The sequence below is a fragment of the Pongo pygmaeus genome, chromosome 13 (genome assembly GCF_028885625.2).
Source record: "Pongo pygmaeus isolate AG05252 chromosome 13, NHGRI_mPonPyg2-v2.0_pri, whole genome shotgun sequence".
Lineage (NCBI taxonomy): Eukaryota > Metazoa > Chordata > Mammalia > Primates > Hominidae > Pongo > Pongo pygmaeus.
This window is the reverse complement of record NC_072386.2, coordinates 85,535,461-85,549,250: the sequence shown is the minus strand read 5'-3', so window position 1 is coordinate 85,549,250 and position 13,790 is coordinate 85,535,461. Positions and strand designations below refer to the sequence as shown.

The 13,790-nt window shown below is 54.0% G+C and overlaps 1 protein-coding gene across 9 annotated transcripts in view; it reads right to left on the bottom strand.

Annotated features, from left to right (window-relative positions):
• AOPEP (aminopeptidase O (putative)) overlaps window positions 1–13,790 on the bottom strand; it is a 430,010-nt gene that overhangs the window by 49,371 nt on the left and 366,849 nt on the right. For 3 of the 9 annotated variants that reach the window (XM_054502561.2, XM_054502567.2, XM_054502575.2), the window contains one exon: window positions 10,809–11,281. The exons of 4 other annotated variants lie outside the window; for them this stretch is intronic. In XM_054502561.2, coding sequence (XP_054358536.1) covers window positions 11,021–11,281 — 261 coding nt within the window. In that variant the 3' untranslated portion in view covers window positions 10,809–11,020. Of the gene's footprint in view, window positions 1–10,808; window positions 12,024–13,790 lie in introns of those variants that run through there. 2 more of the 9 variants (XM_063649701.1, XM_063649706.1) reach the window with 1 other exon arrangement.

Here is a 13,790-nt window from a genome sequence, read left to right as displayed (position 1 = left end):
CAGGACCACCTCCCCCAGCCCGGGGGCTCGGGTGCCAAAGTTCTTCCCTCTGCCAAACGTTGGGAAATCCGTAGATTTTGTCCAAAAATCCTAAGTCATTAATCATCGCTAAGCCATTTTACAACCAAAGAACGAAAATTAAGGTACAGTAACTATATAATGTGTCTTCAAGCCTTCTCCTAAAATCCAGTTCCAAATTTGTTTATACCATGGGTCCAAATCACACCCCTCAAGCCCGAACTGGTAAAGCTCATAGCAAAGGCCTTCCCTCCCGCTCCTGTCGTGGTGTCTTACTGCACTTGCTGTTCTGGGCAGGGAATTTGTTCACCCAGGACTTTTGGTTGCAAGCAACAGAAACGTGCACTGAATGCTGAAAGTAAAGGGGAACTGATGAAAAAGGTATTGGGCCGACGAGGCCTGGTGTGAGCCAGCCAGCAGCAGTCCCAGCCTTGCTTCAGATGCTCTGGCAAGGCCAGTCCTGCTGCCCAGCCCTTCCGGACCCCACTCCAGCTGGGAGAAAGGCCCTTGTGCCCACTCCTTTCCGCGCTCCCGCCCAGGTGCATCAGATGGAGGAGCCTGGGTCAAAGGCCTGCCAGGGATGCTGGGAAAGCACACATCTGGCTTCAGCTTCTGTAACGTTATTGGGTACCTTGGATACCACCAAAGGCATCACCCAACTACAGGAAGGGGCCAGACACTGGGCAAATGGAGACAATAAAAATGTCTCCAGTTCATTACAGCATCTGTACTTTAGCCTATGCCAGAGCATTTTAGAAGGTTGCGTCCCATGAAACAGCCCAGCAGCCAGCACCAGAAGAACAGGCAGAGGCAAGCCTTTTCAGAAAGACGTTTTGTAGGCACCTAAATCTTGGTTTCTTAAATGCAGCACCATGAGCACTTTGGACCAGATGCCTCCCTGTTGTGGGGGTGTCCTGTGCACTGCAGGGTGTTGGCAGCATCCTGGCCTCCACCACTAGGTGCCGGTGCACCCCTTCCACCAGTGGTGACAAAACTTTCTCCAGACATTGCCCAATCCCCTTCCAACCGAGGGCACTGCTGTAACTGCTGGCCTCTCCCTCTGAAACGACATCTTGGACACAGACACTAACGGTTGTAGACACAGAGAATAGACAACCTGATTCCAACATTCATATGGACAGTAAACGTTCATAAACAGCCAGGCAAGCTCTGAAAGTGAAGCGTCATGAAGCGTACCGTGCACTGACACATACTTTGGTGTGAGGTTCTCATGAAGGGAAACATGGGTGGGGCTGAAAGGGCCCCCACGGCTGCAGCCAGCGGCCGGCTCTCAGGCCTCATGGGCCGACCTCCCTCCTCCCAGCTCACATGCTCCTCATCTTCTCCTGACCCCCTCCTGGTGGGTGCCCTTGGACTCCACCCAGAGGCTGGACCCTGTCCTGCCCGTGGCTTCACGTGGCATCTCTAGGCAGAGGGGCCACACCTGCTCCTGGATCGCCGGCCCGGAGAGCCCACCGCCTGTTGGGCATCACCACCGGCGGTGTGAGGACCCTCTCTGCTTACCACATCCCGGGCGGGCCCACCTGCCCCACCCACCTCCCACACCCACCAGCTCCCCATGTTGCCGATGGCCACTCCATCCTGCCAGGGACTCAGGGCGAGTTCTGAAGCCACTCTTGACCCCTCCCTTTCTCCCACCTCCACATCCAGCCCGTCGGGGAGCCAGGAAGCTGGCCCTCTGTCACTCCCCCGCTACTCACTGCCTAGGTTTCAGACATCATCTCCCGCCGAGTAAATCACGTGTACATGTACAGAATTTAGTACAAGATAAAGACATTGCCATCAACGGGTAAAAGATGGTATCAGGAGTAAAACTGTTAAAGAATAAGCTCTCCAGCCCTCTGCCTTTCCCAGCGTCGGCATCTGGAGCACGGCTCATTCTGGGATCTGTGTGTTCTGAGAAGCCTCTAGCAGTTCCCCTACTTGGGAGAGGCAGGGAGGCTGCAGCCACTCTGGGGAGATGCTGTATTACTTAGATAAATAAGGATTCAGCTTATAAAATTGAAGCTTCCCTCCTCCCAAAATGCAGAAAGCGTTTTCTGATCTTTCATTTAGAACTTCTTTGTTCCTCAGTGGTTTGCAGATGGTCACACCCTGTCCAGCCCCGGCCAGTCCCTCCCGGCACACCCACACCCCTGCCTGCAGGTCACTGCTTCAGGGCAGACTCTCCAGTCCTGTGGAGGGAGGAAGGGGAGCTGAGAGGATGCCGATCTGGCGAGGTGGGGGCGGGACCCAAGGCTCCAGCGCATCCCTGCAGACTTCCATGCTTCCTTTCAGGCCAGGCCGTGGGGACCCCCCACGCATCTCCCTCGGCTGTGTCTGCCACAGGGAACCCTTTCCATGCAAAAGCAAGAAACCACAGGAGAAAAGGCTGGTAAAACTGGCCATACAGAAATCAAAAGCAAACTAACTAAAGTATCTCAATACACATGGTAAACTGAGGGAAGAAGTATTTGCAGCACACGAAAAAAGCAAATTTCCTAACTTCTAAAGCTCTTCTACACATCAGTAAGGAAACGGCTGCCAGCTCGAGACGCACGGGCAGGGACGCACACGACACGGAACGGGATGGCAGGGGCTTTTCCACAGCGTGGCAGAAGCCCAGGTGCTCCCAACCATCTCCACGGCAGCCTGGGAAACACTCAAGGCTGATGCTCCCCATGCTGGTGACAGAGTGCGGAACAGGCAGAGGAAGGGACAGGAAACTGGTACCACCTTTTCGGAGGACAGCCTGTCAAATATCCAAATTTATCAGCACCATAAAATAGGGTGAAAAAAATCAAAATAGAAAATTGACTCTGGAAACAGTATGGTAACCTAGAACTCTGATCTATCCATTCTGCCTCTAGATGTTTACCCAAAAGAATGCAAAGTAACAGCTGAGGAAATCCTGGACGCCATGTTCCTGGCAGCGCTCTCCTGGACAGCCAAGAGGCAGAGACAGCTACATCCGCCAGCAGCCAAGCCAGTGCAGAAAGGAAACGCAGTCTGTGTGTATGGCAGAATGGTCCTCAGCCTTAGAAGGCAGAGATCCTACACTTTGGGAGGCCTAGGCAGGTGGATCATGAGGTCAGGAGTTCAAGACCAGCCTGGCCAACATGGTCAAACCCCATATCTACTAAAAATACAAAAAGCTGGGCATGGTGGCGCACACCTGTAATCCCAGCTACTCGGGAGGCTGAGGCAGGAGAATCGCTTGAACCCAGGAGGCAGAGGCTGCAGTGAGCCAAGACCGCGCCACTGCACTCCAGCTTGGGTGGCAGAGTGAGACTCTGTCTCAAAAAAAAAGAAAAAAGAGGCAGAGATCCTGAGCACGCCACAGCATGGAGGAAATGGAGGAACCTGGAAGACTTTATGTTAAACGAAATCAGCCAGACATAAAAGGAAAAAGATTTTATGACTCCTCTCATATGAGCTCCCTAAAACAGGCAAGCCTCAGAGACAGGAAGCTGCATGGTGCTTCCCAGGGACCTGGAGGAGGGCAAGTGGGGCGCGAGTGTTAAATGGGTCCCGTTTCACTGGGGAAGATGAAAAAGTTCTGCAGGCGGATGGTGGTGAGCTGCACAACAATGAAGACACCGAGGCTGCTGGGCTGGGTCCTCACACATGGTTATACTGGTCAATCTTATGTGTATTCTGCTGTAATAAAAGCACTAAGATTGAAAAAGATTATATATCCTTTCTCCAAGGAGCAGACACCCAGTTCTCCCAACCCCACTCCCTCCACTGCAGACTGCAGGGATCCACACTAGTGCGCACATCTAGGGCTTTCCCCGTGAATATGCCGGCGCCTGTGCGTGTGCAGGATGCAACAGCCAACAACCACTGGGGCAACTCAGAGGTTCACATAAAGATATAAATGAAAGAGGAAATGGAGAGGGAGGAAAGCGAGAGAAAGGAGAAGAGCAAGAAAGGGGTGAGGGAGAGAGAGAGAGGAACGAGAGAAAAAAAGGAGAAGCCTGCCTGCAAGCAAGTGCACACTCTTACCCTCGAGCCCAGGCCTGCTGTCCGCTTCACACTCACTCACCCAACAAAGTCAGCTGAAGCTTACAGAGGAGAAAATGCAAACACAGAGAGGCCGAATACTGTGCCCAAGGCTACACTAAGGCCATCTAGCAGGGCTGAGACTTGAACGAAGCCCACCGAAGGCGGGGTGTCACCGCCTCTCGAATTACAGCGTGTCCGTGCGATGCAGCCATCGACACAGAGAAGCGAGCATTATGTACGTGCCAGTCTAGACCCGTGTGAACACTGTGCCACCCTCCGTGTATAAAGCAGGGCCTGCACATGTGCTTGCCGGTGCCAGGGCGGAGACGGCCGTCAACTTCATTATAGTGACTTGGGGAAGAGACTAGCTGAAAAGGCAGAGAAAACTTACTTTTTGTTTACATATTACCTACATTTGTTTGCAGGTGTGATCTATGAGAAAATTGTCGTTATCAAGTATGCAAAGGAAGACTCTTGTTTGCTCTGAGAGGGCTGCTGCTAAACGCTGCCCTGAAGGGAAGGAGGCCAGGCACCATCTGTAACTTTAAAAGGAGACAGCACCATCTGCGATCCTTGCACCATAGTCAGCGTGGTGGTGCTTTTGTTTCTTATTCACAGGACTTATGTTCTACCATTGGAAAGAATTTTCTATAAAAAGTCCACTTACTATGACTGGACGCATGTGCCCTGACATTTGTTGTTATGGGCCATGACCCAGCTTTCCAAAGACCCATCCTCCATCTGCCAGGGCCCTGTGCTCATCATGGCTTTCCTCCTGTGCGCAAGTCCTCTGCCTCAGCTGTGCTAAAACCACGTTTCTGCAGTTGCTTCCTCCACAGCTTTTAACTTAGTAAAGCAGATACAATCATCAAACTATAGTTCCTTCCCCGTAAATTATCTGTGTTTTCTTTACAACCCAACATAAACGCACACGTGTTCCATCAGCAATCACTGAAACGGACTCCGGCCTCATCTCTGAGTTATGCCATAATTCACGTTCTTCCTGAGCCTCCCTCCCTAAACGTAACTGCTGCTGAAGTCCCTGGGGACTTAAATCATAGGGTCAGAATGCAGAAACCTCAGGGATCACGGGTGAAGAGTGTGGTTTCTTAGCCAGAGAGGGCTTCCTTGACTCCTGCCTTTCAGAGCTCGCCATGTGCGTTCAATCCAGTCTTCAGGACATGCACTTCTCTTCTGTCAGAACTTGTATGGCAAGGGAGGACTGTGAGAGCAGAAAGGAACTTTCTGGAACTCAGGACTCTTGGCAGCAAGTCAGGGTCTGACCATGGGCAGCTTCAGCACCCCACCCACACCCCGCTGGCAAAAGCATCTCCTCGGCTGCGCTTTAAAGTGGCGGACAGATTCCACAAAGGCCCAGGCTGAAAAGAAATTACAGGCAGAAGGAGCACAAAGAAAGCTTAAGAAAATGGAAACCGCAGGGTGCACACCCAGTCGCCTCTGTGCCCCAGACAAAGCCACAGATGAGCTGTCTGGGCAGGCGGCCCCAGGCAGGATCAGAGCTGGGCACTCCTCTCCCAGGTGGGGAGCCTGTGGGAGACTCAGAATGGACAGTCCCCCTGGGAGCAGCCCCAAGCCCACCCCCAGGCCCCACTCAGCAGCGACTGCCAGGGTCAGGTAGGGGTGGCAGAGCATCCAGATGCTGGGTGGGCCCAGGCAGGGGTGGGAGGCTCTGGTCTTTACAGCAGCTCCCCCTGGGCCCACCCACTTTAAGTCCTGGGGCTCAAAAGCCAAACTTTCACCTTGTTTTATCTCAACAAACACTGCAGGGAGCGGTCTGGTTCCTTGTAAGCTGTTGGGACTAGACAGAACTGTGTGGCCAGAGGTCTTTCTCTGCATTTCTGCATTTAGCCCTGCACTGCCTCTCCCTACTAGTGTGTGTGTGCGCGCGCACACACACACACAGCCTTGAACAGGCTTTTGGTGCCATCAGCAACTCTCTCAGGCCACAGCCTGGTGACCGAAGCTCTCAGCCTTTCTTCTCTTCTGGATCTATGTGAGAACCACGGGGCATCAACCCCCTTTTCCCACCCCCAGCCCCAAGAGTGGCTTCTCAGGCTGGTCCTCCCATGGGGGCTGTTGGGGTGGGGTGCGCACATGCACACACGTGCCAAGTTGGTCTTTGGACATCTATGGGCTTCCACCCCAGGCTCGGCTGCCGGCCTCTCACACCATCTGGTTATCCGACTGGAACAGAAATGCCTATCGGGTGATCAGTCTCCCAGACAGCAGGGAGGGTGGGAAGAAATCTATAAAACCCTGCCACTGAATAGTCACAACCAGCCTCTCCTCACTTCCACCTTGTAAATCTCCAGAGCCCAAGCAGCGAGGCCAAGGTCACTGTCCCACGGGTGCTGGGAATGACCCTGGGAGGTCCAGGCAGCCCTTTCAACCTCCAGCCCCCCCAAACCTCTTGGGTGGCCACCGTCTCCATGCCCCTATACAGAGTGACTGTCATGGCTGGGCCCTGCACAGAGCGAACCTGCAGTGGCTCAGCCCAAGGCACCAGCTAACCAAAGAGCCACCACCCTTTAATGTCAACCCCTGACAAAGTGCCAGGCAGCACCCCACTTCTTCTGGGGAATGGGGTGTGGTGGGCCCTGCGCACCCAGAGTTCTGCTTGGAAGGAGCCTCCCAGGACAGACTGTGGCCCCTTGCCAGGTGGGACTGCCTTGCCAAGGAGCCCTCCTTCCCTGCCAGCACCTCCCCTCACCCCCACCCATGACCCACACAAGTCCTCCGCTAGCCCCATCTATAGAACAAGGAGGTGCTTGGTCTAGAACTTGAAACTCTAAACAAACTGTCCCTTGAAAGCGGCCCTTGGCCTTGCTTTCAGCTGCTCTGTGGGTCACAGCTGCCTTTGGTGAGGTCACTGCGGCACAGGTCCCTCCCCTCGGCCACCCCCAGGCCCGGCCACCGGCTGCTGCAGGCTGAATGGAGGTGGAGGGAAGCCGCAGCCTCCCTGGACCCCTCTTCGTCATCGAGGGCAGGTTTTCCGTCAGGCCTGTCTTGGGTGTGGCTGGCCTCCCTCCATGCTGCAGGCAACGTCACCTTGCCTAGCATGGAGGCTATTATTTCAACATTTCGGTTTGAAATTCCAATAAACATAAATGCTTTAAAATCCTTTAATCCTCAAAAGGAAGCTGAGCTGGGACCTGACCGTCTTACCTGGTGTTTCTTTCCTGTATCCTCCCTCGCCCCACTTTTTGCCTTTGTCCGGCCAGAGTTCCCTGCCCTTATCCCCTGGCTGTGGTCCAGAGCCCCGGGCTGGGGACGTCCTTCTGTCCCTTCAACCCCGGCAGGGAGGCGGGGGCTGCCTTTCCAGGCTGGCCCCAGGGTGCTGGCGAGGCCTGCAGGCGACCAAGTGCAGGGTGTGGTCACTGCTGCTTCCTCCCTTCGAGGGGGGGCTCTCTGGGCTGGGGTCACCCTCAGATGCCCTGGCTACCTCCCCTTCCACAGCAGGCCCTGGGCCCGGGCCCAGCCATAGGTTGGCGCAGCCTGTGTTCAGACAGCCGGAGGCGGCAGCAGGGGACACCGGTTTCAAACGTGCTGGCCTCTGTAGTAGTGCCCTGCACTGGGCTGCCTGGCTCCTGAGAGCTGAGAGAAACACTGGCATCTCCGCGGCCTCAGAGGGAAGGACTGGACCTGGCAGCCGTTTGTTCTCCTGGAGGACAGTGGCAATTAACCCATTAACTTGCTGCCTCTCCCTGATCTTTCATTAAACCTGGCAAACCCAGTTAACTGTTCGTACCTACCACTCGGGGGACAGATGGCCTGTGACGTTGCTAGTGGCTGCAGGCCACAGGGGCCAGGGTGACGTGTTGCGGCCTCTGCCCTCCAGCCCCTCAGTGGCCCTTCAGTGCCGCTTAGCCCCACGCAGCCTCAGGGCATAGCCATGGGGCTCCCCCATCCCGTGGCATCTGCAAGTCATTTTAGAGCCTGAGAAAGCCCCGTGTGAGCAGGTGTTTCTTGGCTTCTACCTAGACAGGGAGCTGATGTGTCTTGTGGGGACCCTCCAGTCCTGGGTCCGTCTGCTCAGTGGAGGCGTTGGCTTGTTGCTAAAGAAGGTTGTTCCTATCAGTTTCTTACAGCCTGTTGCAGGGTAGGGGGAGCTACTATCTTCACATCTGATTAACTGAGAACCTGTGACAGGTCCCACCCATGGGTCAGCCGCGGGGAGCTGCTGAGCTGAGGCCGGGAAACAGCACCTAACTGGCGGATTCAAGTTCAGGTTTCCATGCTTTCCAAAGCAGCCTGTGCCCCCACCCAGCCTGCCCTTCCGTCAGACTGGATTAGGAGTGAAGGCCCAGGGGGGCCTCTCAAGTCTTGGCTGCTGAGTGTGACAAGACGGTGACCCCAGGAGTGCCTGGACATGGAGGCCTCAGCAGATGTCAACGAAGGGCCCACAGCTGGGGAGGCATTGTGGCGTGGAGGAAAGCTCTGAGCCATGTGGACCTGCGTTCAAACCCTGCCACTTGGCAGATGAATCCACAGTGGGAACTCAGGTTCCCCAGCACACCCACATCCTGCTCTTCCAGACAGCCCGTCTTCATCCAGAACTACTGTGTCCCGTGCAGACACCCCTGCTCTCCGAAGGCGCTATGGCTGGGCTAAGGCAGTGAGCTTTCTAGCCTCAGTCGTCACACGCCCTTTGATCTGAGCTAGTTTCTGATGTGATACTTCACTTAAAAATGGAAGAGTACTGGTCACATCTGTCTCCTACTGACCCTAAGACCCCAGTTTGCTCTCAGGCTGGAATCTAGAGGCCTCTCTGCCAGGCCCTGGGTGGAGGTTCTCTCAAGTCTCTTATGAGATGCCAGAGGAGCAGCTGGCAGAACCCATTCAGAGTCAGCTGAGGCACAGGTGAAGGACGCCGGTGAGGGCAGTCGCAGAGCCTCGGGAGCCTCCTGCCTGGACAGAGCGGCAGAGCTGCTCTCCGGCTTCCTCCCTCCCTCACCTCCAGGGGCAGCCCCAGCACGGGCAGGGTGCCCCCAGGTCTGGAGGCAGCAAAGGCCGACTCCTGGCAGGACCTCAGCCAAATCCGTGACAGCAGTGTCCGGTTCTGATGAGGTCCACCAAATTTATGCCACCCACTGGCCAGATCCCCGGTGGTCAAAGCAAGTCACAAGACCCGGTGACTCACAGGAGCCAGGGGATTAGCGGTCTTTGTGCAGAACCCCACCTATTCAGCAGTTCAGCTTTGCTTTAGTGGTTTCTAAAGAAGATAAAGCATGGCTTTCACTTTTTGGAAAAGCAAGGTCACCCCAAACCACTGGGCCGGTGAGCCACCCGCAGCTCTTGAGAGCTCCAGGTGCCAAGCATCTGCACACAGTGGGAGTGGGAGCCTCGCAGGGCAGCGCGGCCGGTACTCCCACGGTCCTTCCTGGCTCTGCCTCAGTGAAAGCCAAACACACTTAGAAAGCGCAGAGAGAGAGAGAGGCCAGGCGCAGTGGTTCACGCCTATAATCCCAGCACTTTGGGAGGCCGAGGCAGGTGGATCACCTGAGGTCGGGAGTTCGAGACCAGCCTGACCAACGTGGTGAAACCCCATCTCCACTAAAAATACAAAATTAGCCGGGCATGGTGGTGGGAGCCTGTAATCCCAGCTACTCGGGAGGCTGGGGCAGGAGAATCGCTTGAACCCGGGAGGCGGAGGTTGCAGTGTACAGAGATCGTGCCATTGCATTCCAGCCTGGGCAACAAGAGTGAAAGTCTGTCAAAAAAAAAAAAAAAAGGCAGCAGCACACAGAGAGAAAGCATCGTTCATTCTAAGTCTCCACAGGAAGCCACGGTCGTGTATTTATTCAAACATAACAGTCAAGTTCTGAGTCGTCCTCCACGATGGCACAGCCAGCTATACCGTCCCACGCAAAGCCATGTGACAGCACAGAGCAAATCCTAAGAACATTCTGGAATCAGTCACTGGGACAAGAAAAGAGAGTTCTGGAGACCAAGGCCTCCCAGTCTAGAGCTTCTAACGAGATCCATGGTAGAGCCCCACTACTTCACCCCAAACAGGCCAGAATTTGTGGTACCTCCTGGAGCCAGGCAGAGGAGACTGTGGGCGTGTTCAGGTGCACTCAGGCTCAGCCCAGCTTGGCACGGGGCCCATGGCTGCACCCGTTCCTACAGCCTTCTCCAGGCATTTTCAAACATTCTGCCCCATGGGCAGTGCCAAGGAAGCTCAGTGCCTAGCTTCTGTCTATACCCTAAACCTTGTGGAGAAAGAAAAATCATACCACCAGACTCCCACGATGCCTGAATATGCCCAGGCTCTCCATTTTATCAGAAGAGAGTGCCCCACATGCAGCCAAATTTCTTTTGTTTTCAGGCTTCTAAGAGAACACTACCTTGAAAACAACAAAGAAACTAGTGAGGTGGGGGGAACACCAGAATGTAGAGAATACCTTTTTCTTGTATGTGCTTTTTTTTTTTTTTTTTGAGATGGAGTCTTGCTCTGTCGCCCAGGCTGGAGTGCAGTGGTGCAATCTCGGCTCACTGCAACTGCCACCTCCTGGGTTCAAGGAATTCTCCTGCCTCAGCCTCCCGAGTAGCTGGGACTACAGGCGCCCACCACCACGCCCGCCTAATTTTTTGTATTTTAGTAGAGACGGGGTTTCACCATGTTGGCCAGGATGGTCTCGATCTCCTGACCTCATGATCCACCCGCCTCGGCCTCCCAAAGTGCTGGGATTATAGGCATGAGCCACCACACCTGACCTTTATTATTTTTAAACAGTATGAAATTTAGAAGCAAACACGTATACAAAAAAAATCCATTACATTTATTAATAATATATCTTAGATTCTCATCCCGTTCTTTTAAATGGTGCCCACTGGTCTTGTACAGAGGAGCTGTGTGACTTTCTGGAATTATAGAAATATCCACATCCAGCCATGTGCTGAGCACACCAATGTAAAATGTTCAGCAGGTTTTCCAATGTCTCTTGGATATATTTAATCATCTGTGCAGAACTCAAAATCCCATAGCAGCTTCACTCCAGATCCACGGCAGGAGGCGGCCTCCAGGGAGGGAGGCTGCATTTACGAGAATCTGCCTTTTGTGTGTGCCTGGCTGGGACCAGCCTCTGGGAAAGAGAAGCACCAAGACGTGAACAGGGCTGTGGGCCGATGGCTTTAGCAGCCACATAATCCCTCCTTTGATGTCCAGGGTCAGTTCGAGCCTGGTCCCCCAGGCTAGGAGGAGACGAATGAAAGAATCTCGCTGTGGTCTTTCCTGCAAAGGAAACAGCAGTAACACTGATTACCCAGTCACCAGGAGGAATTCTTGTGAGCGCGCACCTCTGTGTGCCTTTGCTCTCCACTTTCAAGAGAGGACTTTAATCACAGGACAAGGAGGAGACCCAGGCCCATTTCACAGTCTCGGGGACGGGTCACAGCAAGCCGTGTGATGCTGGCCTGCTCACACGTGGCCGTGACACCAGCAGGCTGTACTCAGGCTTTGCGTACACAACAGCTGCTAGGAGTACTCATTTCAGACCCGCACCCACCCTAACTGCTCTCAGAAGTCTCAGCTCACCTCGCCGTGGGAGAGCTGGGCCCTGCCTCCCTTACACATGGGGGCAAATGCCCCCCTGCTGGCACTGTGTCCCGCCTTCAGGCTTGGGAGCTCTTAACTTTCTGCCAACAGGGTTTTCCGAGTCTACAAATCCCCACGCCGCAGGAGCACATACAGATGACTGGCACCGTGCTGCCGCCGGGCCGGGGTGGACGCGGGCCTGTCTGCCGCGAGTGGGAGCCCCAGCTCTCCTGAGCCTCGGGCACTTACAGACACGAAGGCTTTTTGCTCAAGGGCTCGACTCCTGTTCCTGCTGAACTGAGCCAGTGTGTAAAATGAGAACTGATATCAGCTCAGTAGGCACCGGAGGGCGGGTCCAATCGACAGCCCGGAGAAGCAGCACCTCAGCTGGGAGCTCCGTGGGCACCGTCCGCTGGCGCAGGAGACACAGAGGCCTGGACTGCAAATACAAGAGAGAGTTCACCGCGCCCAGAACAACAGGAGCTCCTCCGAAAGCCCCGCCCCGCCCCGCTCACAGCCATGAGCCACCACATGATTTCACTCAATTTAGGTGATGCATTTGGTTTTAGTTTTTTGTAAGAAGAATTTTTGCAACTTTCAATACATTTGACCTTTCAGACAGACGTCCGATTAGTGGATGTTTCTGTGGACAGACTTAAGGACTCAGTACATGGCTAGCATTCCCGGCAGGAGACAGTGCATCCTTGGGGCCAAGTGGTCTCTCATCCTCCAGGATCGCGCTCTGTACCCAAGCTGACTGTGCAGCAGCGGCCGGCCCATCAGCAACAGCCTCTGCCCCAGCGGCTCCAACTTAACTGTCCCCATCTCACCTTCTCTTCAGGTGCAGAACTTAGCCACTGTGAACAAAGCGGAAACCAATCACTGTTCACCAATCAGCTAAGCTCTGCACCTTGTTAGAGAGGTCATCGCTGGGCATAAATAAAGGGACGGTGACCGGTGAGCATCTTCCTCAGCTGGTGGCTTCTTTTGTTTCCAGAGAAGAGCTACGAGATGCACCTGTTCTCCAATCTGCAGTGAGCGCGACCACGGTTTCTGGAGGAGCAGCCAAGGTCGTGGTTGCGTGGTAATCCCTGGCAATGTGATTTTAATCTTAAGTCACAAATCAGCATGCCAGGAACCCAAGCAGCCAGAGCACCTGAGAGCAGCGCCGCCCTGTGCTGTCTGCACGCACCGGGCTTCCGCAGAAGGACGCCGGCGACGCTGCCGCCTTCACGCCTGTTATGCTAGCAAACAGATGGAGTTTCTGTTTGTTGTTCGTTTAGCTGGCATCCTAGAGGTATAATTTTTTGAATCAAAGGGACTCCAGAGATGACCATAAAAATGCCAGTGCAGCTTTGGAACTGAAGAAAAATGCAGGGACTGGCCATGCGACACACCCAATTGCTAAAGGCAGCTGTCCTTGCTATTAGTTTACTGCCTCTAACCCTTGGGGACAAGATCCCTTCTCTCCAGGCAGATTCTAGCTGCCCTGGGAAGCCTTTGGGGACTCTCAAGTCAGGAGGTCCCCCTGCTGGAAAGGGTCCTGGGAGCAATCCTGGCCACTGTTCCTCATGGGGACTGGTTGGGGGGCAGGCTTGCAACCCCTGGATGCATCTGGAGGGGTGGGGACAGGATCGAAGATGTTGGGGAGGGGGAAAGGGGAGACTTGTGACCAAGATGACTCCTTTGCCTACCTGGGCAAAAATTCCCCATAAAGAGTGGCGAGGGGTGTGCCCTGCAGTGCTGCTCCAAAACCTGCACCAAAGGGAATGATGAAAGGACTAGCTGGCCTTGTAGTTTCACACACTTTAACACGAACGCCACGAAATAACAAAATGAAAGAGAAACACCATTTACACTGATTACTATTATGAGGCTGGCAGTGAGGTAAGTGCGCAGTCTGTGTGCCGCCGGCCCATCCTGGAGGGGAACCGGGTCATGTCTGCAGCAGGCGTTTCACTACGAGGCGCTCAGTCCCGTTTCCCTTTCCTGGCACACATGGTTCCTGACTCTTCTGGAAGAATATGATCATGCTTCGGAAAAATTTTTTATTTCTTTTCATGAGTTCTTTCAGATAAATAAGCTACTTAAACACGTTACACAGAAATGGTTTTCATAAGCACAAAACATTAGAAGAAAACTCAATGTTCAAAACTGAGTGAAGAATATCAACACCAAATATTCAATATCCATTAAAAATTATAGA